This window comes from Bombina bombina, chromosome 7 (assembly GCF_027579735.1).
Source record: "Bombina bombina isolate aBomBom1 chromosome 7, aBomBom1.pri, whole genome shotgun sequence".
In the NCBI taxonomy this organism is placed as follows: domain Eukaryota; kingdom Metazoa; phylum Chordata; class Amphibia; order Anura; family Bombinatoridae; genus Bombina; species Bombina bombina.
Window position 1 is genome coordinate 445,195,531 of NC_069505.1, and position 27,555 is coordinate 445,223,085.

A 27,555-nucleotide genomic window follows, 5' to 3' on the forward strand; every position below is an offset into this window, starting at 1 on the left:
ATGAAGAGATAAAATAAAACCCCAGCCCCTGTTCCAGAACTGGAACTGGCATAAATACTCCAGCCAACTCTAGATCTGAAACACATTTCAGAAATGCTGAGCCTTTGCTGTGTTAACTGGGACACGGGAAAGAAAAAAATCTCTTAGCAGGAGGCCTTAACTTGAAGCCAATTCTGTACCTTTCTGAAACAATGTTCTGAAACCAGAGATTGAGAACGGAATTGATCCAAATTTCTTTGAAGAAAACGTAATCTGCCCCATACCAGCTGAGCTGGAATAAGGGCCGCACCTTCATAGGTACTTAGGAGCTGGCTATAGGTTTCTATAAGGCTTGGATATATTCCAAACTGGAAATAGTTTCCAAACTGATACCGCTCCTGAGTATGAAGGATCAGGCTTTTGTTCCTTGTTGTGAGGAAAGGAACGAAAATGAATATTTACCCTGGAAAGAAAGGGAAAGCAAAGTTGACTTAGAAGACATATCAGCATTCCAAGTTTAATCCATAAAGCTTTTCTAGCTAAAATAGCTAGAGACATATACCTGACATCAACTCTAATGATATCAAAAGATGGTATCACCAATAAAATTATTAGCATGTTATAGAATAATAATAATGCTATAAAATTATGATCTGTTACTTGTTGCGCTAAAGCTTCTAACCAAAAAGTTGAAGCTGCAGCAACATCCGCTAAAAATATAGCAGGTCTAAGAAGATTACCTGAACATAAGTAAGCTTTTCTTAGAAAGGATTCAATTTTCCTATCTAAAGGATCCTTAAATGAAGTACTATCTGCCGTAGGAATAGTAGTACATTAGCAGGAGTAGAGACAGCCCCATAACCTTAGGGATTTTTGTCCCAAAAAACTCTAATCTGTCAGATGGCACAGGATATAATTGCTTAAACGTCTAGAAGGAGTAAATAAATTACCCAAATTATTCCATTCCCTGGAAATTACTTCAGAAATAGCATCAGGGAGATAAAACACTTCTGGAATAACTACAGGAGATTTAAAAACCTTATTTAAACGTTTACATTTAGTATCAAGAGGACCAGAATCCTCTATTTCTAATGCAAATAATACTTCTTTAAGTAAAGAACGAATAAATTCCATCTTGAACAAATACAAAGATTTATCAGTATCAACCTCTGAGACAGAAACCTCTGAACCAGAAGAACCATTATCAGTATCAGAATGATGATGTTCATTTAAAAATTCATCTGAAAAAAGAGAAGTTTTAAAAGACTTTTATGTATACTAGAAGGAGAAATAACAGACATAGCCTTCTTAATGGATTTAAAAAATAAAATCTCTTATGTTATCAGGAACACTCTGAAAATTAGATGTTGACGGAACAGCAACAGGTAATGTAACAGTACTAAAGGAAATTTTATCTGCATTAATAAGTTTGACATGACATGCAATACAAACAACAGCTGGAGAAACAGATACCAAAAGTTTATAGCAGATACACTTAGCTTGGTAGCTCCAGCACTGGGCAGTGATTTTCCTGAAGTATCTTCTGACTCAGTTGCAACGTGGAACATCTTGCAATATGTAAAAGAAAAAAACAACATATAAAGCAAAATTGATCAAATTCCTTAAATGACAGTTTCAGGAATGGGAAAAAAAATGCCAGAGAACAAGCTTCTAGCAACCAGAAGCAATAAATAATGAGACTTAAATAATGTGGAGACAAAAATGACGCCCATATTTTTTTAGCGCCAAAAAAGACGCCCACATTATTTGGCGCCAAAAATGACGCCACATCCGGAACGCCGACATTTTTGACGCAAAAAAACGTCAAAAAATGACGCAACTTCCGGCGACACGTATGACGCCGGAAACAGAAAAAAATGTTTTGCGCCAAAAAAGTCTGCGCCAAGAATGACGCAATAAAATGAAGCATTTTCTGCCCCCGCGAGCCTAACAGCCCTCAGGGAAAAAGTCAAATTTTTTAAGGTAAGAAAAAATGATTGAAACAAATGCATTTATCCCAAATATGAAACTGACTGTCTGAAAAATAAGGAATGTTGAACATTCTGAGTCAAGGCAAATAAATGTTTGAATACATATATTTAGAACTTTATAAACAAAGTGCCCAACCATAGCTTAGAGTGTCACAGAAAATAAGATTTACTTACCCCAGGACACTCATCTACATGTTTGTAGAAAGCCAAACCAGTACTGAAACGAGAATCAGCAGAGGTAATGGTATATATAAGAGTATATCGTCGATCTGAAAAGGGAGGTAAGAGATGAATCTCTACGACCGATAACAGAGAACCTATGAAATAGACCCCGTAGGAGGAGATCACTGCATTCAAATAGGCAATACTCTCCTCACATCCCTCTGACATTCACTGCACGCTGAGAGGAAAACCGGGCTCCAACTTGCTGCGGAGCGCATATCAACGTAGAATCTAGCACAAACTTACTTCACCACCTCCATCGGAGGCAAAGTTTGTAAAACTGAATTGTGGGTGTGGTGAGGGGTGTATTTATAGGCATTTTAAGGTTTGGGAAACTTTGCCCCTCCTGGTAGGAATGTATATCCCATACGTCACTAGCTCATGGACTCTTGCTAATTACATGAAAGAAATATTTTTTTGGGGTTCAGTGTCCCTTTAATTACAGAGGAAAACACCCACACTGGATATTCACTCCAATCTCACTGAATACAAGCGGAAGAGCGGAGGACACGTGATCGGACTGAGAAAAGAAACTGCGCCACTGAAAAAGTGTGCACTTTTGTCCGACAAAATAAAACTAACATTGCACACTATAACACTCATCATGCACTATTAGCCTCAAATAAATAAAAAAACACACTGAGCTATAGACTCTAAATAACACTTCAGCCAGTCTCCTTAATAAAAAAGGTGGAAAATTAACCCCTTAAAGTCTCATTAAATCAGTGCCTGCCAGACTGCTCAAGTAATAACCCCTAAGGGTTATATGCCCCATATGAGGATCCATAAGAGGGATTAACCTCCCAAGTGCTGTCCTTCAGTACCTAGAAGCAAATGCACTTATCTTTGGATCCAGCTGCAGGACAGGAACAGCTTCTTAGGTGTGATAGACACTCCACTTTCTATCAGGGACCTGAAGAAAAAAAAAAAAGAGCGAAAGAGCAGAGTAACCAACCCTGGCTTTCTATAAAGGGGTAGTAATAATGTTAGTAATAAAGAAAAGACAACCTTGCCGCTTTCTAACTGCTAATAGCCACCATTACTCTTACTAAAGAGAGTGACATGGACACAGCATAGTCACAATTCTTGCTTGCAGGGAAAAATACCTATAAAAGGATTTAAGGGACACTGAACCCAAATTTTTTCTTTCATGATTCAGATAGAGCAGCCATTTTAAGCAACTTTACAATTTTTCTTCATTCTCTTGCTATCTTTATTTGAAAAAGAATGCACCTAAGGGGGTTTTTTTGGTTCAGTACTCTGGACAGCACTTTTTATTGGTGGATGAATTTATCCACCAATCAGCAAGAACAACTTAGGTTGTTTACCAAAAAATAGGCCGGCATCTAAACTTACATTCTTGCATTTCAAAAAGATACCAAGAGAATGAAGAAAATTTGATAATAGGAGTAAATTAGAAAGTTGCTTAAAATGTCATGCTCTATCTGAATCACAAAAGAAAACATTTGGGTTCAGTGTCCCTTTAAAAATCTTCAGACACCATCTTCGCACATCCCCCATTAACAAAGGCAAAGAATTACTGGGGATTATGGGTAGGGAAAAGGGATGCTATTTGCCTCCTCCTGCTGGCCAGGAGTTGAATATCCCACTAGTAATTGGAATGACATTGTGGACTCCATGCCATAGGAAAGAAAGTAGGTCACCCAGATATCATCTGGATAGAGAATATTTAGGTGTAGAACTTTCAGACTGACATCATTTAGCATTAGTGCTTGCAGGCACATCAAACAATTGTCCAGCAGCTACAGATACTAGCCCTATGTGTACTAGTGGCTCTCACCTCAATACTCTCGTTGCTGGTGTTCTCTTCTCTCTTCCGTTCCTCCTCTTCCTGCTCAAGTTCCTTGATGCTTTCTTCAAGCACATTGGGCCAGAAATCTCCTTCAAAGTATGGCAACTCCTTGGCACTGGTCAGTCGGTCCTCTGTGGCTTGTTTAAAGACATCCTGGAAAGTAGAAATAGGGTTGTTTATTAAACCCTTAATGACCACAGTACTTTTCCATTTTCTGTCCGTTTGGGACAAAGGCTATTTTTACATGTTTGCAGTGTTTGTGTTTAGCTCTAATTTTCCTCTTACTCATTTACTGTACCCACACATATTATATACCGTTTTTCTCGCCATTAAATGGACTTTCAAAAGATACCATTATTTTCATTATATCTTATAATTTACTATAAAAACAATTATAAAATATGAGGGGAAAAAACACACTTTTTCTAACTTTGACCCCAAAATCTGTTACACATCTACAACCACCAAAAAACACCCATGCTAAATAGTTTCTAAATTTTGTCCTGAGTTTAGAAATACCCAATGATAACGTTCTTTGCTTTTTTTGCAAGTTATAGGGCAATAAGTACAAGTAGCACTTTGCTATTTCCAAACCACTTTTTTTCAAAATTAGCGCTAGTTACATTGGAACTCTGATATCTTTCAGGAATCCCTTGACATGTATATATTTTTTTTTAGAAGACATCCCAAAGTATTGATCTAGGCCCATTTTGGTATATTTTATGCCACCCTTTCACCGCTAAATGTGATCAAATAAAAAAAATTGTTCACTTTTTCACAAACTTTAGGTTTCTCACTGAAATTATTTACAAACAGCTAGTACAATTATGGCATAAAAGGCTGTAAATGCTTCTCTTGGACCCTCTTTGTTCAGAAATAGCAGACATATATGGCTTTGCTTTTTGGTAATTAGAAGGCCGCTAAATGCCACTGCGCACCGCACGTGTATTATGCCCAGCAGTGAAGGGGTTAATTAGGGAGCATGTAGGGAGCTTCTAGGGTTAATTTTAGCTTTAGTGTAGAGATCAGCCTCCCACCTGACACATCACACCCCCTGATCCCTCCCAAACAGCTCCCTTCCCTCCCCACAATTGTCCAAACCATCTTAAGTACTGGCAGAAAGTCTGCCACTACTAAGATAAAAGGTACCTGATTTTTTATATATAGCATATTTACATATGCTGCTGTGCCCTAAGGCAGAACATGCAGTGATCTGAGATGTCATTGCAGAAAATGCATGCCTGCAGAAAAAAGGAAATTTATGCTTACCTGATAAATTGATTTCTTCTAGGATACGACGAGTCCACGGATTTCATCCTTACTTGTGGGATATTATCCTCCTGCTAACAGGAAGTGGCAAAGAGCACCACAGCAGAGCTGTATATATAGCTCCTCCTTTCCCCTCCACCCCCAGTCATTCGACCGAAGGTTTTAGGAAGAGAAAGGAAAAGCTAAAAGGTGCAGAGGTGACTGAAGATGTAAATAAAAAATACAATCTGTCTTAAATTGACAGGGAGGGCCGTGGACTCGTCGTATCGTAGAAGAAATCAATTTATCAGGTAAGCATAAATTTCCTTTTCTTCTACAAGATACGACGAGTCCACGGATTTCATCCTTACTTGTGGGATCCTCCCAAAAACAGCCTCAGAAGAAGCAAAAGTATCAAATTTGGAAAAAGTATGAAGGGACGACCAAGTCGCAGCCTTACAAATCTGTTCAACAGAAGCATCGTTTTTAAAGGCCTATGTGGAAGCCACAGCCCTAGTAGAATGAGCCGTAATTCTTTCAGGAGGCTGCTGTCCAGCAGTCTCATATGACAGGCGGATGATACTCCTCAGCCAAAAAGAAAGAGGTAGCCGTAGCTTTCTGACCCCTACGCTTTCTAGAATAAACAATGAATAATGAAGATGATTGACGGAAATCCTTAGTTGCCTGTAAGTAAAACTTTAAGGCACGGACCACGTCCAGGTTATGTAACAAACGCTCCTTCTTAGAAGAAGGATTAGGACACAAGGAAGGAACAACAATTTCCTGATTAATATTCTTATTTGAAACAACCTTAGGAAGAAAACTAGGTTTGGTACCTAACACCACCTTATCAGAATGAAATATGAGATAAGGCGAATCACATTGTAACGCTGAAAGCTCAGAAACTCTTCGAGCAGAAGAAATAGCGACTAAAAAAAGAACTTTCCAAGATAATTTAATATCTATGTAATGCATGGGTTCAAACGAAACCCTTTGAAGAACTCGAAGAATTAAATTTAAACTCCAGGGAGGAGTAATTGGTCTAAATACAGGCTTAATTCTAGTTAGAGCCTGACAAAAAGACTGAACATCTGGCACATCTGCCAAACGTTTGTGAAGCAAAATTGACAAAGCAGAAATTTGTCCCTTTAAAGAACTTGCTGATAACCCTTTCTCCAATCCTTCTTGGAGAAAAGACAGAATCCTGGGAATCCTAACTTTACTCCATGAGTAACTCATGGATTCGCACCAATAAAGATATTTACGCCATATCTTATGATAGATCTTTCTAGTGACAGGCTTTCGAGCCTGTATCAAAGTATCGATGACCGAATCAGAAAATCCTCGCTTAGATAAAATCAAGTGTTCAATCTCCACGCAGTCAGCTGCAGAGAAACTAGATTTGGATGTTGGAATGAGCAGGTCCTGTCTCAAAGGAAGTTTCCACGGTGGCAGAGAGAACATGTCCACTAAATCTGCATACCAAGTCCTGTATGGCCACGCAGGCGCTATCAGGATTACTGAAGCTCTCTCCTGTTTGAGGAAGGAGAGGAAACGGTGGAAACACATATGCTAGGCTGAACAACCAAGGCACTGCCAAGGCATCTATCAGTTCGGCCTGGGGATCCCTTGACCTGGATCCGTAACGTAGAAGCTTGGCATTCTGACTAGATGCCATCAGATCCAGTTCCAGTCTGCCCCATTTGCGAATCAATGAAGCAAACACCACTGGATAGAGTTCCCACTCTGACGACTTAGAAAATCCGCTTCCCAATTTTCTACTCCTGGGAAGTAGATTGCCGACAGATAACAAAAATGGGGCTCTGCCCATCGGATTATCTTGGATACTTCTATCATCGCTAAGGAGCTCCTTGTTCCCCCCTGATGATTGATATATGCCACAGTCGTGATGTTGTTCGACTGGAATCTGACGAATTTGGCCGAAGCCAACTAAGGCCATGCCTGAAGCGCATTGAATATTGCTCTCAGTTCCAGAATATTGATTTGAAGACATCTCCTGAGGATTCAGGGAATTCCAGACTACACCCCAGCTCAGAAGGCTGGCCTCCGTTGTCACTATCACCCACGAGGGTCTGCGGAAACAAGTCCCTTGGGACAGATGATCCGGCGACAACCACCAAAGAAGAGAGTCTCTGGTCTCTTGATCCAGAATTATCTGAGGAAATAAATTCGCATAGTCCCCATTCCACTGTCGAAGCAGGCACAGCTGCAGTGGTCTGAGATGAAAGCGAGCAAATGGAATTATGTCCATTGCCGCTACCATTAATCCAATTACCTCCATACACTGAGCCACTGATGGCAGAGGAATGGACTGAAGTGCTCGGCAAGTATTTAGAATCTGATTTTCTGACCTCTGTTAGAAATATTTTCATGTCTACCGAGTCTATCAGAGTTCCCAAGAAGGGGACCCTTGTCTGTGGAACTAGTGAACTCTTTCTATGTTCACTTTCCCACCGTGAGTTCTCAGGAAAGACAGGACTGTGTCCGTGAGAGATTTTGTCAGATGATAAGTTGACGCCTGGATCATGTCGTTCAAATAAGGAACCACTGCTATGCCTCCCGGTCTGAGAACCGCCGGAAGGGACCCTAGAACCTTTGTGAAGATTCTGGGTGCTGTGGCCAACCCGAAGGGAAGCGCCTCGAACTAATGTTTGTCAAGGAAGGCAAACCTTAGAAACTGATGATGATCCTTGTGGATAGGAATATGAAGGTAAGCATCCTTCAAGTCCACGGTAGTCATATATTGACCCTCCTGGATCATTGGTAAGATTGTTCGAATAGTCTCAATCTTGAACGATGGTACTCTGAGAAACGTGTTTAGACACTTGAGATCTAAAATGGGTCTGAAAGTTCCCTCTTTTTTGGGAACCACGAAAAGATAGGAGTAAAACCCTTGTCCCTGTTCCAGTTTTGGAACGGGACAAATTACTCCCATGGTAGAGAGGTCTTTTACACAGCGTAAGAACGCCTCTCTTTTTATCTGGTCTACAGATAATCGCGAAAGATGAAATCTCCCTCTTGGGAGAAAATCCTTGAATTCCAGTTGATACCCGTGGTTCACAATTTCCAGCGCCCAGGGGTCCTGAACATCTCTTGCCTGAGCAAAGAAAGAAAGTCTGCCCCCTACTAGATCCGGTCCCGGATCAGGGGCCGCCCCTTCATGCTGTCTTTGTAGCAGCAGCAGCTGGCTTCTTGGATTGTTTACCTTTATTCCAAGCCTGATTGGGTCTCCAGACTGACTTAGATTGAGCAAAATTCCCTTCCTGCTTTGTGGAGGAAGAGGAAGCAGAGGGTCCTCCTTTAAAGTTTCGAAAGGAACAAAAATTATTTTGTTTACCCCTCATCTTAACAGACTTAACCTGAGGCAGGGCATGGCCTTTACCTCCAGTAATGTCAGAAATGATTTCCTTCAATTCAGGCCCGAAAAGGGTCTTACCTTTAAAAGGAATAGCTAAAAGCTTAGTTTTTGATGACACATCAGCAGACCAAGATTTGAGCCATAACGCTCTACGTGCTAGAATAGCAAATCCTGCATTTTTCGCAGCTAATTTAGCAATTTGAAAAGCGGCATCAGTAATAAAAGAATTAGCTAGCTTGAAAGCCTTAATTCTATCCAAAATGTCATCTAAAGGAGTCTCAACCTTCAGGGACTCTTCTAGAGCCTCAAAACAAAAAGCTGCTGCAGTAGTTACCGGAGCAATGCAAGCCGTAGGTTGTAAAAGGAAAATCTGATGAATAAATAATTTCTTTAGAAGACCCTCTAACTTCTTATCCATAGGGTCTTTGAAAGCACAACTGTCCTCAATAGGTATAGTTGACGCTTAGCCAGGGTAGATATAGCTCCCTCCACCTTAGGGACCGTTTGCCACAAGTCCCGAATGGTGTCTGATATGGGAAACATTCTTAAAATTAGGAAGGGGAGAAAACGGTATACCTGGTCTATCCCATTCCTTTTTTACAATTTCCGAAATTCTTTTAGGAACCGGAAAAACATCTCTTTATATCTGTCCATCTTGCACAATTTCTATGGTGGTATCACAATAGGGTCACAATCATCCAGAGTCGCTAAAACCTCTCGAAGTAACAGGCGGAGGTGTTCAAGCTTAAATTTAAAGGACATGACGTCCGAATCTGTCTGAGGTAACACATTCCCTAAATCTGAAAGCTCTCCCTCAGACAGCAATTCCCTGACCCCCAACTCAGAGCACTGTGAGGGTACATCGGAAATAGCCAATAAAGCATCAGAGGATTCAGTATTCACATTAATACCTGACCTACTGCGTTTACCCTGTAACACTGGTAATTTAGATAATACCTCTGTAAGCTTAGTTGACGTAACTGCAGCCATTTCCTGCAGAGTAAAAGAATTAGACACACTAGAGGTACTTGGCGTTGCTTGTGTGGGTGTTAAAGGTTGTGACACTTGGGGAGAATTGGATGGCATATCCGGATTCTCTTCAGATTGAGAATCATCCTTAGGCACACTTTCTTGACCTAAAATATGCTTTTTACAGTGTAAGGCCTTTTCAGTACAAGAGGTACACAATGTAAGAGGAGGTTCCACAATGGCTTCTAAACACATAGAACAATGAGATTCCTCAATGTCAGACATGTTGAACAGACTAGTAATAACCACAAATAGTCGATAAACACTTTATAAATTGCTTTAATACATTTTTTGAGAAACGTGTACGGCGCCTTTAAGAAATAAAAAAAGCGTAACAATTTTCCAAAACTGCTTTAAACTGTTAATTTACTCATAAAAAAATAACTATTCCTAATAAAAGGCTCCAAAAATTATTGCACACCAAGAGTAAGGGGAGAATTAAGCTGTAAAATGTATTTAGACACACAATTATGTTAAAGTCAACAAACATACCCTCTGCACCTCGCCACAGCGCTGCTGTGGCGCCTACCTGCCCCCAGGGTACTTTGAAACGACTCGACAACAATCCGGATAAGAAAACCCCTGCTTAGGTTCAACTGGAACTAATGTCTGCTGCTTCCCAGCCAGAGTACAGAGCGCGACTGAGCGTGCGAAAATAGGCCCTGCCCATCATGACCGATAACGAGTAGGCCTGAACAACCGCATGGAGAAGCGATTTCAACTATAAACCATGTGGAATCGTTAACCCCAAAGTTCTCAATACGGTCAACTGTTGCCTCAAAAAAAAAAAAAAAACGTTAAGCATATCTCCCTGTGTCTTTTTATAATGTAGTGCCCATTATAATGTTTGGCCCAAAATATCAACTGAATAAATAAAGTATAGGTTTCAGTAACACCCCCTTTGTCTTACAGGTCTACTGCTTACCCCTTCCCTTGCAGGGAAATAAATGTCAGCCAGTTCTGATATACCAAGTCTCCTCAGAAATAAAGGGCTGCACATACCTCAATACTGCTTGTAGCAAAAACCGTTCTCCACACTGAAGATGTCTCTTCTATTACCTTCAGAAGCTCTGTGGTAACCAAAGTGGATCTTAGTTACAGCTGCTAAGATCATTAACCTCAGGAAAATAGTACTCACCGGTACCATTTAAAATAAAAAAACTTCTTGATTGAAGAAACCAAAACTAACACCTCACTTTACCTCTTCCTAGTACAAACACAGGCAAAGAGTGACTAGGAGTGGAGGGGAAGGGAGGAGCTATAAATACAGCTCTGCTGTGGTGCTCTTTGCCACTTCCTGTTAGCAGGAGGATAATATCCCACAAGTAAGGATGAAATCCGTGGACTTGTCGTATCTTGTAGAAGAAAAGGAGATACAATTCAAAATTATTTTCCCACAAAGAAATAAAATTATTCTTCATTAACGGAAAGATAAGCAACAGAATTTGATGCAGCACTAGAACAAGGAATACGCACCATTAACCGCCACTAGATGGCTGCAAACACCAGTGAATCGCTACTAAACAGACTAAAAGCTCATTAAAGCTGGTACTGAACGAAGTACCTTTACATAGAAGAGATAAAACATTGGAAATAAACTTATACCTAAGTTCCATGAAATAAGCGAGGTCCAGTCTGAGATAATGGTGCGCTTGTAATCAGAAGAAATTCTCTATAAGAGTGAAATGAATATAGCGCACAGCCTGTGGAAGCCTCCCCTCATCTTATGTAGCCAGAGGGGCCGCCTCTGTAAATGAAACACTTTTACTATATACGTTTGCCAAGCACATGTGCAAGCTTCTCAGCGAATATGTAATGAAACATGGCTGAAAGAACGACAGAACTGACCATGAGCAACCCCTTTACATTATGTAACAATAAATCATGAGCACAAAAAATGCTATAAGCTCACCAGCAATAAAAAGCTTTACAACAAGCTAGTATAAACACATAGGTAAAATATAACCAGAGCTACACTAGAAAATACGTGCGGCTCAGGGGACAGGAATAAAAAAAATGATCTCTAAGATATACCTAGCTATACAAAAGGCTAAATATAACTCCAAATCACCCCTACTAGAAAAATGGGAAAAAGATATTGAAAAGGTATATACAAGAGACGAGTGGGACCATATTTTTTTACGCTCGAGTAAAGGATAAATTAGTGCAGACTTTAGGGAAAATTGTATAAAAACAAATGACATAAAAAAAAATCCTTTCCTTCGATACAGGGAGAGTCCACGGCATCATTCATTACTTGTGGGAAATACAGAACCTGGCCACCAAGAGGAGGCAGACACGCCCCAGCCAAAGGCTTAAATACCTTCCTCATGCCGCAGTCATTCTGCCAAGGGAACAAGGAACAGAAGGAGAAATATCAGGGTGAAAAAGGTGCCAGAAGAAAATTAAAGAAAATAAATTTAGGGCCGCCCATCGGAGAACACAGATGGGACCTGTGGACTCTTTCTGTATCGAAGGAAAGGAAATTATCTGGTAAGTCATAATTTATGTTTTCCTTCTAAATACAGGGAGAGTCCACAGCTGCATTCATTACTTGTGGGAACTAAGAGCCAAGCTACAGAGGACACTGAATGCTAACGGGAGGGCAAAAGAGGAGGCGGCCCAAATCTGAGGGCACCACAGCCTGCAACAACCCATTCTCCCGATGCTGCTTCAACAGAAGTAAAAAAGAAAAAGGAAAAGAATGTTCAAAGCACCAGATAGCCGCCCAACAATAAGAACCATAAAGATCTCATGCCTGAGACCCAGGAAGACATCAAAGCTCCTGAATTGAGCCATAACCTCTGAGGAGACTAGTAACCCACTGACTCCTAGGCCAAGTGAAAAAAAAACACTAAAGAAAACGAGGCAACCAAAGTCCAAAAGAATATCAAGGCAAGATTCCCTGAAGGGGAAAAACAAAATGTATGCTTACCTGATAAATTTATTTCTTGACACTGTGAGTCCACGGATCATCATCAATTACTGTTGTGAATATCACTCAAGGCCAGCAGGAGGGGGCAAAGAGCACCACAGGAACGCTGTTATGTATCACTTCCCTACCCACAACTCCCATTCATTCGACCGAAGGAAAGGAGAGAAAGAAAATAACACAAGGTGCAGAGGTGCCTGAGGTTTATATAATAAAGAAACTGTCTGAAAAAAACAGGGCGGGCCGTGGACTCACCGTGTCAAGAAATACATTTATCAGGTAAGCATAAATTTTGTTTTCTTTCTAATGAAACGGTGAGTCCACGGATCATCATCAATTACTGAATCAATACCCAAGCTAGAGAACACAGATAAGGGAGGGACAAGACAGGGAACCTAAACAGAAGGCACCACTGCTTGTAGAACCCTTCTCCAAAAGAAGCCTCAGCTGAGGCAAAAGAATCAACTATGAAGAATTGTACAGACTATGCAGAGAAAACCAAGAAGCAGCCTTGAAATCCCTTTCACAGAAGCTTCATTTTGATATCCAAAAGAGATCGTCCTAGTGGCAAGGACTGAAAATTATCTCAGGAGACTGCTGCCCAACAGTCTCATGGGCCAAGATACTTATCTCACTAGGGAAAGAAAAATAGCAGAAGTTTTCTGACCTCTACGATTATCATAGAAACAAACAGATCAGAAGACTGAAGAAAATCCTTAGTCATCCGACAATAAAACACGCACAACCTCCAAGTCGTGCAACAAACATTCTTCAGAAAGAAAGAACTATGTCAAGAAGTAGTCCTTAGTGTTTCTACAATAGCCTTTGTACATTTAATAATTTAAATACTCCCTCAAATTAGCAGCAACTGGTTTGATTACCTGACCTCCACTACTACGGGGGTTCTTTTGGCTCCTGTGAATGGAAGTAGTGAGCTTTTGAGGCCAACGCAGCGGACTGTGGCCCTGGGTGAAGATCTCGGCCCTTCCCAGAAGCGGAGAAAGTGGGTAGACGGATCGCTGCAAAGTCTGACACTCAAGGACTAATCACATACCCCTACGAAACCAGACACCTTCTGGCTGGAACATCAGATAGGAGGGACAGAGTGAGCGGTGACGACCGGCAGAGCCCCGTAAGCATCCAGGCCCCAGCACACTTATACAGGCGCGAATACACGCGACCACGCCATATCCGTTAACACTTGGACTGAGACCGGGACTTTATAGGTAGACCGGTGAGGTGACAGAAGCACAAATTACAAGGCCATCTAACGTTAATCAGATCACGTACACCGGCATATTTCTAGCAGCAAAGAGCCGAGTATAAATATATCACACTTGCTGCTGCCCACACTTAAGCCCTGATCGCTGCTAAAAGAGTACATTTGCCCTGGGGCTGCTCCTCATTGAATCGCACTGTGTGGTGACTGATTGTGAAGTCACAGGGCTTTGTTGGGGACAGGCACGCATAGTGGGCTAACTTAGAGCTCACTGGACCAAAGTCCTAACGATACGAAGTTCAGTGTCCTGGGAGCTTTGCGTATTCTCGGTTAGGAGGTACAATTAAAGCAGAGAGCCTAGCTGAAGGGCTATAATCTGACTAACCATCAAGGTAAACCCAATCTACAAATTAGCCACAGGACTAAAAGGATACCATAAAAAATATCGCATAACGGCTGGAATACACCAGAACACAAAGTTTGACTTTGGCAGCTTGCCAAACTTCATAAACATTTTGACTTTTTTCCCCTGCTTAGGGCACAGAAGCTAGATGCTGGTCCAGCTTGCTCCTGGGATCCCCAGACAGTGTACGTGTATACAGATATCAACATTAGCTGTAATTGCGACATAAATACTGGGAATGTCAAACAAAAGACACGTTAGACCAACCAAAGGAACACAATCATCCATCATGGAAAACTATTTAATAAATACAGAACCGGTGGCGTCAACTGAGAGGCCAGGGGGGAGCAATATGGCCGCTGTGGCACAGGTGCACTGCTCTGAGCCTATCACGAAGCACCAATCCTGTGTGGCTAAAGACGACATTAGACACCTATCTTCTAAAGAAGATATAAAAGAAGCTATGAAGGATTTTAAATCAATGTTCGGAGAACTGAAGAAAGATATAATGGCTATCGATCAAAGAGTTGCACAGGTCGAAGGAAAACATGAAACGCTCAGCTCTGATCTTCAACTTCAAGCTAGCTATCTGTAAGCCCAAGAAAGCACGGTTCATACATTGATGGAGCGCATAGAAGATCTGGAGAACCGGAGCAGAAGAAATAACCTCAAGCCGAGAGGTGTCCCAGAGACAGTGGACCCCCCTGCAATCTCCACTTATATACAAGATTTTGTCAAATACCTTAAAAACTCTGAATCAGGACCTGACATCTCAATAGAAAGGGCACACAGGGTGTTGCGCCCCAAACCCCCAAGTAGAGCCCCTCCCAGAGACATAATCATAAAATTGTTATCCTTTAAAGATAAGGAGGACATCCTAAGGCTAGCCAGAGCTAAGCAACCACTGGAGTTCCGAGGTGCAGAAATACAGGTTTACTCGGATTTAAGCCCAACAACGCTACAGAAGAGGCGGGATTTGAGATTCATCACATCGGTCTTGAAGGACAAGAAGATTCCCTACAGGTGGGGTTTTCCCACGAGTCTCATTGTCACCAGAAATAATGCAACGTATGTCTTCAGAACTCTTGAGGACTTACCCTCCTTTAACCAGGCTCTGGGCCTAAACATAAGGTCACCCTTAAAGGTAGTGAAGGCTCCAGAAAATCCAAACAGAGAGGACCCCGAAGAGATTCAGCAACTCCCAGGATGATACCTGATAGACCTTATAATGGTGGATCTTGGGTCTCTTCTCATCCTGTTGATCCTTCATTTAGGGAGCAAATATTTGTCTCTTGTAAGATGTGACTGAATGATAACCAGTTGGTGCTGAGGACAAGCTCAGATAAGTCTAATTTTATGTTATAGCACTGTTTTGGTTATGGTTTATTTAGTATTGCACTCTCTCAGTTTAGAGGGTACAATGCCAGCTTGACAGAGGAAAGATGATACTGAATTGCTACTCATATATTATGACAATTCCCTGGAAAGGTAAGCAATGGCACATGTATAGGGACGATAATGAAAAGATATAAGTCATACCTATGTTCATCTATTTATCTTCTTAGATCACTATTATTTATGTTTATTACACTAAGATATAACATTTAGGTCCCAGGGGTAAGTTATCAAGAAAGGGACATTTTAGATAATAATTGGGTGAGGGTGGAAATGCTTATGTGCAACTACTTAGAGCACTTAGATTGCCGCAACACCCATTCATAGTTGAACACAGTAGATTTAAAATATACGACGCACACATATTGTTAATCTGCTGACCCCCCCCAAAAAAAATGGGGATTTTATGGGACATCATCCCAACACTACCTGGGATAATTGACTGAGTAACGCTCCCACCCCTGAACCTTATATATAGATTGCTCCCTCCTGGTTCTGGCCTTCTGCTAGTTTAGGAAAAGGGAAGTTTCTTTGTGATATCAATTGTATTACTTGAATGCTCGTTCCTTATAGAGGGAAAGTTAAGAATTTCATATTTTAGTAAATGTACTCATCTGTATAGATTTAGTTCAAAGTTTATATGTTATGTAGAAACACAGGGAACACTATCCCTGATCTGTGACTTTGTTTTTTGATTGTTATTAATAGAATTATATGCTTTAACCTGCGTTTGCAAAAGTAAGGAGTGGAAGGGTGACATAACACTTGAAACGCAGGTCTTCTTCTGATTTTCTATTTCTGTCTTGTGAGACAGGGAGCTTCTTCTGCTTATTATCCTTACTTCTTCTTTGTCCCCTTCTTAATTCCTCCCCTCTTTCCTACCCCCCTTCCTCTTACTATCCCCCTGGTGCCCTTCCCTACCCCCTCTCTCCCCCTTAATTTTTTTTTTTATTATGGAGCGCCAACTATCTAAGATGAAGTCCCAATCCATTGAAATAGTCTCCATAAATGTTAAGGGTCTCAATAGCCCCAAAAAGAGATCAATAGTTTTGAGAGATCTGCATAGGCTAGGGGGTGACAATCTATATGCAGGAAACGCATTTTTCTGCTACACACAAACCCAGGTGGTATAGTCATCAGTACCCTATGGCTTATTTTGCGTCAGGCCCTAGGAAAAATAATGGAGTTGGCATCATTATTAGTGCAAGGACCCCCTTTCAGCTCATTCAAGCGCACCGTGATCCAGAAGGAAGATACCTAATTCTCACAGGCTCCCTATACGGTAGACCAATTACTTTAGCAAATATATACTGCCCCAATCAATTGCAACACCGCTTTCTCCAGACTGTCACACACAAAATTCTTGAGACACAATCAGGCATTTTATTTTTGGGGGGGGGGGGGGGGGGACTTTAATGCTTCACTAGACCCGACAATGGACACATCAAATGGCATCTCCAGCACTCCCAATAAGAACCTTAGGCGCATGGCGTCTTCTCTTAAAGAATTAGCATTGCATGATATCTGGCATGTCCAACATCCTACCACTAAAAATTTCACATTTTATTCCAACCCTCATAGAAAATACTCTAGGATAGACTATTTATTCACAGATGCTACAGGACTCACTATCACTACGAATAGCGATATTCATACTATCACTTGGTCAGACCACGCCCCGGTTAGCTGCTCAGTTCTTTGGACTAATGCGCTTACCACACCCTTTATTTGGAAGCTGGATGACATTATTAGACGATAAAGTCTTCAGAGCAGATATTCAGAAAGAATTAGTGGAATTTTTCCAAATACACAAAGGCACTGACTCTTCCAACACAATGATTTGGGAGGCCCATAAGTGTGCAGTCAGGGGGATACTAATTAAGAGCAAAACTATATTGGTCAGACAAAGGAAAGACCGTTATCGGGCCTTACTGTCCCGAGTTTCGGCCGCTGAACAGAAACATAAATTGCAACCTACTGACAAAATGCTCAGAGTTGATTTGATTCGGGCAAGATCAGGTCTGTTAGAATTCCTACAGGAAGAATATCAAAAGAAAGCCTTAATTCTGAAACAGAAATTTTTTGAACAGGGAGACAAGGCAGGGCGGATGTTGGCTAGAGCTATAGCACACAAAAAAATGAAACGTTATGTTCATCAAATGATTAATCTGCAAGGGGAAGTTAAAGAGGATGGGAAGTCAGTCGCTGAATCATTCAGCGCTTACTATAAATCCCTTTACAACATACGTAATATCAGGGAGGGGGCTGAGGAGATCCCCCTCTCAGCACAAGAGGAGCAGGAGATACAGATGTATTTGTCAGGGGTGGATTTGCCAAGGCTCTCTGAGGAAGATGCTGAGGCACTTGACTCCCCATTCACATTAGATGAACTTAAGCAAGCTATTAAGGATCTGCCAACAGGGAAAAGCCCAGGACCAGATGGTTTTGGAACTAGATATTATAAACTTTGTGGAAACATGGGCCCCAGAGATGTTAAATATCTTCAATTCATTGTCCGAAGACCCATTTCTACCTTGTACTATGTTGGAAGCCCACATAACTGTGATCCCTAACCCGGGGAAACCCGAAGACAGACCAGAAAATTATCATCCCATATCTTTGTTAAACTCAGATGTTAAAATCCTAGCCAAAATCATTGCTAATCGCCTTAATAAATTTCTCCCGCAATTAGTTTCAACGGACCAGGTGGGATTTATCCCAGGGCGAGAAGCAAGAGATAACACCATAAAAGTATTACAGCTAATTTCTCATGCCCATAATAGCGCATTCCCGTTTGCATTGGTCTCCACCAATGCTGAAAAAGCATTTGACCGGATTAATTGGTCATTTATGCAACATATCCTACACAAATTCGGTTTCGGGCCCAAATTCATAAATAGTGCAATGTCGCTGTACTTGACACCAAATGCGAGGGTTAGAGTGAATGGTACTCTGTCCAGCACTTTTCCAATTCAGAATGGAACCAGACAGGGCTGCCCTCTTTCACCACTTTTATTTGCCCTCACTATAGAGGTTTTAGCGAGCAAAATTCGGGCAAATCCACAGATTAAGAGATTCCCTATAGGAGGCACCGAACACAAGCTCGCCATGTATGCGGATGATGTCCTTCTGACAATCACCGATCCCTGTAGGTCGTTGAGGGCAGCCCTAGAGGAATTCACAAAGTTTGGCAATGTGTCAAATTTCCCCCTGAACGCGTCAAATTCTGAGATTTTAAACATTACAGTTCCCCATAGAGAATTTGAGACCCTTATTCAGGATTGTCCGATAAAAATTGTGCATAAGTTTTTGAAATACCTGGGGATAACAATTACATTGAGTCTGAGGGACTCAGTTGAGATAAATTATAAACTTATACGTGACGAAATTACTAGGGACCTAGCTAACTGGAAGAATAAAACCATCTCTTGGCTCGGTCGAGCGGGGGTGGTTAAGATGAACGTGTTACCCAGAGTGCTTTATGTCCTACAGGCGATCCCGCTGTCATCAGCCTCACACTATATACACCAAATACAGTCAACCTTAGAAGCCTATATATATGGAACGGGCGGAAACCCAGAATCAGAAAGCAAACTACATATATGCCTAGAGATGGAGGGGGGATAGGAGTTCCTGATATGAGGAGGTATCAAAAAGCAATAATCCTACAGAGATTAGTGGAATGGTGTCACAATTCATCTCACAAAGCTTGGATTCAAATAGACAACGCTATCTTGAAGAGGGGAAATGTAGGCGCTCTGACGTGGATTTCCACCTTTGCTGAGACAGTATCCTCTGTATGAGGATGTTTTTTCTGGGTGGGATAGGCTTATCAAAAAAGAATCTTACATATCTACTTACAATTCCCCAGTGACCCCTAATAATGGAGAACCCTGATCTGGGCTTCAATTCTGGCCCACGAGCCGCGAGTGAGGCCTACAGCTTATCGGACTCTGCTATGTTTAATGTAATACTTCAAGACAAATTAAAAACTCAAGTGGAGTTGGCGGAGTGGAATAGCGAAATTTTCTCCTCATGGTTCAGAACAGCACAAATCACGCACTATTTTAATTTCCATAAAGAAAGGTCCAATCTGACAAGGCACAGAACGCCCTTTGAAGCGCTGTGCACAATGTCTCAAAACCCAACCCACCTGATTTTACATCTATATAAGCTTCTAATGATGGGAGGGACGCACTCTCTACCTACATACACGCAGGCCTGGCAGGATGATTTGAGACAGGACATAGATCAGAGGGCTTGGTTTAAAATCTTTGAAAGGGCAAAAAAAGCATCAGTATCAGCTAGAGTCCAAGAGATGCACTACAAATTGTTAAGCAGATGGTACTTGACTCCCCAAAGATTGAAAAAAATTATACCCACACACAACCGGGGAGTGCTGGAGAGGATGTGGGGAGGAGGGTACCCTATTACATATCTGGTGGTCCTGTCCACATATTCGGTCTTACTGGGATGCGGTCCTAGGAGAAATGAGTAGGATCCTAGGAATTATTATTCCTCCTAACCCTAGTTATTTAATCTATCATCAAATACCTAAGATTATAGGGGAAGATAGGTATCTGCTTTTCCTGCTAATGCTGATTGGAGCGAAATGTCTGGTACCTTTGCCTTGAAAAAAACAAGCTACCCCAGGATTGGTGGAATGGAAGGCTAAGGTGGGGGAATTATTGGGTCTGGAGCGATATCACTATCTGAAAATTGGTAAACTAGGAACGCATGAAATGATGCTACTAACCTGGGAGGGACGGGAACTCTGAATCTCTCACTGTTAGCTTTGGATGGCGTGCTGACCCCCCCCCCCTTTTTTTTCTCTCCTTCCCCAAACCCTATTCTTATGACCTACTTTTACCTCTATCCCTCAGCATTCTCTTTCTTGCTTCTGGAGGATTCCTAGCATCAGGCACTCAGGTACTCTCGGCTGAGTGAAGTTAATAAGCGGCAGATCTGTTTAACTCTGTAGTGATACACGCCTGATGCTCATTTTCATACATTCATATGTTGATATGATACAACGCTAATATTCATGGTATTGGACTCAATTGATAATAGCTTTGTGTTAAAGAATATTAAGTGGACAATCTCATTTTGATTTATATGGACTCATATTGCTTCCTAAGATTACACAATATGATTCATGTGGAATATGTAATAACATGTATAATTGTAAGATTTCAGTTAATTTGCAGATTCTTTGAGGTACATGTAATGTGTTTTCTTATTTCAATAAAGCTTGTTTTGAGGAAAAACAAAAACAAAAAAAACTTCTTATCCAGAACCACTTTAAGAAGAACTTAAAGTAGTGCTAAAATCCAATCCCAAAGCTAAAGGACACGGATTAAAGAGAGGGACAAGACAGAGACCTAAACGGAAGGCACCACTGCCTTACCAAGTCCTGCGTGGCCACGCAGGCGCTATCAGGATTACTGAAGCTCTCTCCTGTTTGATTCTTGTAATCAGACGAGGTAGGAGAGGAAATGGAGGAAACACATAAGCCAGGTTGAACGACCAAGGTACTGCTAGAGCATCTATCAGTACAGCTTGGGGATCCCTTGACCTGGACCCGTAACGAGGAAGTTTGGCATTCTGACGAGATGCCATCAGATCCAATTTCGGTGTGCCCCATTGATGAATCAATGACGAAAACACCTCCGGATGGAGCTCCCACTCCCCCGGATGAAAAGTCTGACGACTTAGAAAAACAGAATTTATGTTTACCTGATAAATTACTTTCTCCAACGGTGTGTCCGGTCCACGGCGTCATCCTTACTTGTGGGATATTCTCTTCCCCAACAGGAAATGGCAAAGAGCCCAGCAAAGCTGGTCACATGATCCCTCCTAGGCTCCGCCTACCCCAGTCATTCGACCGACGTTAAGGAGGAATATTTGCATAGGAGAAACCATATGGTACCGTGGTGACTGTAGTTAAAGAAAATAAATTATCAGACCTGATTAAAAAAACCAGGGCGGGCCGTGGACCGGACACACCGTTGGAGAAAGTAATTTATCAGGTAAACATAAATTCTGTTTTCTCCAACATAGGTGTGTCCGGTCCACGGCGTCATCCTTACTTGTGGGAACCAATACCAAAGCTTTAGGACACGGATGAAGGGAGGGAGCAAATCAGGTCACCTAAATGGAAGGCACCACGGCTTGCAAAACCTTTCTCCCAAAAATAGCCTCAGAAGAAGCAAAAGTATCAAACTTGTAAAATTTGGTAAAAGTGTGCAGTGAAGACCAAGTCGCTGCCCTACATATCTGATCAACAGAAGCCTCGTTCTTGAAGGCCCATGTGGAAGCCACAGCCCTAGTGGAATGAGCTGTGATTCTTTCGGGAGGCTGCCGTCCGGCAGTCTCATAAGCCAATCTGATGATGCTTTTAATCCAAAAAGAGAGAGAGGTAGAAGTTGCTTTTTGACCTCTCCTTTTACCGGAATAAACAACAAACAAGGAAGATGTTTGTCTAAAATCTTTTGTAGCATCTAAATAGAATTTTAGAGCGCGAACAACATCCAAATTGTGCAACAAACGTTCCTTCTTCGAAACTGGTTTCGGACACAGAGAAGGTACGATAATCTCCTGGTTAATGTTTTTGTTAGAAACAACTTTTGGAAGAAAACCAGGTTTAGTACGTAAAACCACCTTATCTGCATGGAACACCAGATAAGGAGGAGAACACTGCAGAGCAGATAATTCTGAAACTCTTCTAGCAGAAGAAATTGCAACTAAAAACAAAACTTTCCAAGATAATAACTTAATATCAACGGAATGCAAGGGTTCAAACGGAACCCCCTGAAGAACTGAAAGAACTAAATTGAGACTCCAAGGAGGAGTCAAAGGTTTGTAAACAGGCTTAATTCTAACCAGAGCCTGAACAAAAGCTTGAACATCTGGCACAGCGGCCAGTTTTTTGTGAAGTAACACAGACAAGGCAGAAATCTGTCCCTTCAGGGAACTTGCAGATAAACCTTTTTCCAATCCTTCTTGAAGGAAGGATAGAATCCTAGGAATCTTAACCTTGTCCCAAGGGAATCCTTTAGATTCACACCAACAGATATATTTTTTCCAAATTTTGTGGTAAATCTTTCTAGTTACAGGCTTCCTGGCCTGAACAAGAGTATCGATAACAGGATCTGAGAACCCTCGCTTCGATAAGATCAAGCGTTCAATCTCCAAGCAGTCAGCTGGAGTGAAACCAGATTCGGATGTTCGAACGGACCCTGAACAAGAAGGTCTCGTCTCAAAGGTAGCTTCCAAGGTGGAGCCGATGACATATTCACCAGATCTGCATACCAAGTCCTGCGTGGCCACGCAGGAGCTATCAAGATCACCGACGCCCTCTCCTGATTGATCCTGGCTACCAGCCTGGGGATGAGAGGAAACGGCGGGAACACATAAGCTAGTTTGAAGGTCCAAGGTGCTACTAGTGCATCCACTAGAGCCGCCTTGGGATCCCTGGATCTGGACCCGTAGCAAGGAACTTTGAAGTTCTGACGAGAGGCCATCAGATCCATGTCTGGAATGCCCCACAGCTGAGTGACTTGGGCAAAGATTTCCGGATGGAGTTCCCACTCCCCCGGATGCAATGTCTGACGACTCAGAAAATCCGCTTCCCAATTTTCCACTCCTGGGATGTGGATAGCAGACAGGTGGCAGGAGTGAAACTCCGCCCATAGAATGATTTTGGTCACTTCTTCCATCGCCAGGGAACTCCTTGTTCCCCCCTGATGGTTGATGTACGCAACAGTTGTCATGTTGTCTGATTGAAACCGTATGAACTTGGCCCTCGCAAGCTGAGGCCAAGCCTTGAGAGCATTGAATATCGCTCTCAGTTCCAGAATATTTATCGGTAGAAGAGATTCTTCCCGAGACCAAAGACCCTGAGCTTTCAGGGATCCCCAGACCGCGCCCCAGCCCATCAGACTGGCGTCGGTCGTGACAATGACCCACTCTGGTCTGCGGAATGTCATCCCTCGTGACAGGTTGTCCAGGGACAGCCACCAACGGAGTGAGTCTCTGGTCCTCTGATTTACTTGTATCTTCGGAGACAAGTCTGTATAGTCCCCATTCCACTGACTGAGCATGCACAGTTGTAATGGTCTTAGATGAATGCGTGCAAAAGGAACTATGTCCATTGCCGCTACCATCAACCCGATCACTTCCATGCACTGAGCTATGGAAGGAAGAGGAACGGAATGAAGTATCCGACAAGAGTCTAGAAGTTTTGTTTTTCTGGCCTCTGTCAGAAAAATCCTCATTTCTAAGGAGTCTATTATGGTTCCCAAGAAGGGAACCCTTGTTGACGGAGATAGAGAACTCTTTTCCACGTTCACTTTCCATCCGTGAGATCTGAGAAAGGCCAGGACAATGTCCGTGTGAGCCTTTGCTTGAGGAAGGGACGACGCTTGAATCAGAATGTCGTCCAAGTAAGGTACTACAGCAATGCCCCTTGGTCTTAGCACAGCTAGAAGGGACCCTAGTACCTTTGTGAAAATCCTTGGAGCAGTGGCTAATCCGAAAGGAAGCGCCACGAACTGGTAATGTTTGTCCAGGAATGCGAACCTCAGGAACCGATGATGTTCCTTGTGGATAGGAATATGTAGATACGCATCCTTTAAATCCACCGTGGTCATGAATTGACCTTCCTGGATGTAAGGAAGAATTGTTCGAATGGTTTCCATCTTGAACGATGGAACCTTGAGAAACTTGTTTAAGATCTTGAGATCTAAGATTGGTCTGAACGTTCCCTCTTTCTTGGGAACTATAAACAGATTGGAGTAGAACCCCATCCCTTGTTCTCTTAATGGAACAGGATGAATCACTCCCATTTTTAACAGGTCTTCTATACAATGTAAGAATGCCTGTCTTTTTATGTGGTCTGAAGACAACTGAGACCTGTGGAACCTCCCCCTTGGGGGAAGTCCCTTGAATTCCAGAAGATAACCTTGGGAGACTATTTCTAGTGCCCAAGGATCCAGAACATCTCTTGCCCAAGCCTGAGCGAAGAGAGAGAGTCTGCCCCCCACCAGATCCGGTCCCGGATCGGGGGCCAACATTTCATGCTGTCTTGGTAGCAGTGGCAGGTTTCTTGGCCTGCTTTCCCTTGTTCCAGCCTTGCATTGGTCTCCAAGCTGGCTTGGCTTGAGAAGAATTACCCTCTTGCTTAGAGGACGTAGCACCTTGGGCTGGTCCGTTTCTACGAAAGGGACGAAAATTAGGTTTATTTTTTGCCTTGAAAGGCCGATCCTGAGGAAGGGCGTGGCCCTTACCCCCAGTGATATCAGAGATAATCTCTTTCAAGTCAGGGCCAAACAGCGTTTTCCCCTTGAAAGGAATGTTAAGTAGCTTGTTCTTGGAAGACGCATCAGCCGACCAAGATTTCAACCAAAGCGCTCTGCGCGCCACAATAGCAAACCCAGAATTCTTAGCCGCTAACCTAGCCAATTGCAAAGTGGCGTCTAGGGTGAAAGAATTAGCCAATTTGAGAGCATTGATTCTGTCCATAATCTCCTCAAAAGGAGGAGAATCACTATCGACCGCCTTTATCAGCTCATCAAACCAGAAACATGCGGCTGTAGCAACAGGGACAATGCATGAAATTGGTTGTAGAAGGTAACCCTGCTGAACAAACATCTTTTTAAGCAAACCTTCTAATTTTTTATCCATAGGATCTTTGAAAGCACAACTATCCTCTATGGGTATAGTGGTGCGTTTGTTTAAAGTGGAAACCGCTCCCTCGACCTTGGGGACTGTCTGCCATAAGTCCTTTCTGGGGTCGACCATAGGAAACAATTTTTTAAATATGGGGGGAGGGACGAAAGGAATACCGGGCCTTTCCCATTCTTTATTAATGTCCGCCACCCGCTTGGGTATAGGAAAAGCTTCTGGGAGCCCCGGCACCTCTAGGAACTTGTCCATTTTACATAGTTTCTCTGGGATGACCAACTTGTCACAATCATCCAGAGTGGATAATACCTCCTTAAGCAGAATGCGGAGATGTTCCAACTTAAATTTAAATGCAATCACATCAGGTTCAGCTTGTTGAGAAATGTTCCCTGAATCAGTAATTTCTCCCTCAGACAAAACCTCCCTGGCCCCATCAGACTGGGTTAGGGGCCCTTCAGAAATATCATCAGCGTCGTCATGCTCTTCAGTATCTAAAACAGAGCAGTCGCGCTTACGCTGATAAGTGTTCATTTTGGCTAAAATGTTTTTGACAGAATTATCCATTACAGCCGTTAATTGTTGCATAGTAAGGAGTATTGGCGCGCTAGATGTACTAGGGGCCTCCTGAGTGGGCAAGACTCGTGTAGACGAAGGAGGGAATGATGCAGTACCATGCTTACTCCCCTCACTTGAGGAATCATCTTGGGCATCATTGTCATTGTCACATAAATCACATTTATTTAAATGAATAGGAATTCTGGCTTCCCCACATTCAGAACACAGTCTATCTGGTAGTTCAGACATGTTAAACAGGCATAAACTTGATAACAAAGTACAAAAAACGTTTTAAAATAAAACCGTTACTGTCACTTTAAATTTTAAACTGAACACACTTTATTACTGCAATTGCGAAAAAACATGAAGGAATTGTTCAAAAATCACCAAATTTTCACCACAGTATCTTAAAGCCTTAAAAGTATTGCACACCAAATTTGGAAGCTTTAACCCTTAAAATAACGGAACCGGAGCCGTTTTGAACTTTAACCCCTTTACAGTCCCTGGTATCTGCTTTGCTGAGACCCAACCAAGCCCCAAGGGGAATACGATACCAAATGACGCCTTCAGAAAGTCTTTTCTAAGTATCAGAGCTCCTCTCACATGCGACTGCATGCCATGCCTCTCAAAAACAAGTGCGCAACACCGGCGCGAAAATGAGTCTCTGCCTATGCTTTGGGAAAGCCCCTAAAGAATAAGGTGTCTAAAACAGTGCCTGCCGATATTATTATATCAAAATACCCAGATAAAATGATTCCTCAAGGCTAAATATGTGTTAATAATCAATCGATTTAGCCCAGAAAAAGTCTACAGTCTTAATAAGCCCTTTTTGAAGCCCTTATTTACGATCGTAATAAACATGGCTTACCGGATCCCATAGGGAAAATGACAGCTTCCAGCATTACATCGTCTTGTTAGAATGTGTCATACCTCAAGCAGCAAGAGACTGCTCACTGTTCCCCCAACTGAAGTTAATTGCTCTCAACAGTCCTGTGTGGAACAGCCATGGATTTTAGTGACGGTTGCTAAAATCATTTTCCTCATACAAACAGAAATCTTCATCTCTTTTCTGTTTCTGAGTAAATAGTACATACCAGCACTATTTCAAAATAACAAACTCTTGATTGAATAATAAAAACTACAGTTAAACACTAAAAAACTCTAAGCCATCTCCGTGGAGATGTTGCCTGTACAACGGCAAAGAGAATGACTGGGGTAGGCGGAGCCTAGGAGGGATCATGTGACCAGCTTTGCTGGGCTCTTTGCCATTTCCTGTTGGGGAAGAGAATATCCCACAAGTAAGGATGACGCCGTGGACCGGACACACCTATGTTGGAGAAATCCACTTCCCAGTTCTCTACTCCTGGGATATAGATTGCTGATAGGTGGCAAGAGTGAGTCTCCGCCCATCGGAATATCTTTGAAACCTCTATCATCGCTAGAGAACTCTTTGTTCCCCCTTGATGATTGATATATGCTACAGTCGTGATATTGTCTGACTGGAATCTTATGAATTTGGCCAAAGCCAACTGAGGCCACGCCTGAAGCGCGTTGAATATTGCTCTCAGTTCCAGAATATTGATTGGTAGAAGCCTTCAGGGAATTCCAGACTGCACCCCAGCCCAAGAGGCTGGCGTCCGTTGTCACTATAACCCATGCTGGTCTGCGGAAGCACAGACCCTGGGACAGATGATCCTGTGACAACC

At 42.2% G+C, this 27,555-nt stretch overlaps 1 protein-coding gene across 3 annotated transcripts in view; it reads right to left on the bottom strand.

Moving 5' to 3' along the window:
- Positions 1 to 27,555, bottom strand: part of EP300 (E1A binding protein p300) — a 657,355-nt gene that overhangs the window by 87,969 nt on the left and 541,831 nt on the right. For all 3 annotated transcript variants that reach the window (XM_053721396.1, XM_053721397.1, XM_053721395.1), the window contains exon 29: positions 3,994 to 4,158. In XM_053721396.1, the coding sequence (XP_053577371.1) occupies positions 3,994 to 4,158 (165 nt within the window). The remainder of the gene's footprint in view (positions 1 to 3,993; positions 4,159 to 27,555) is intronic.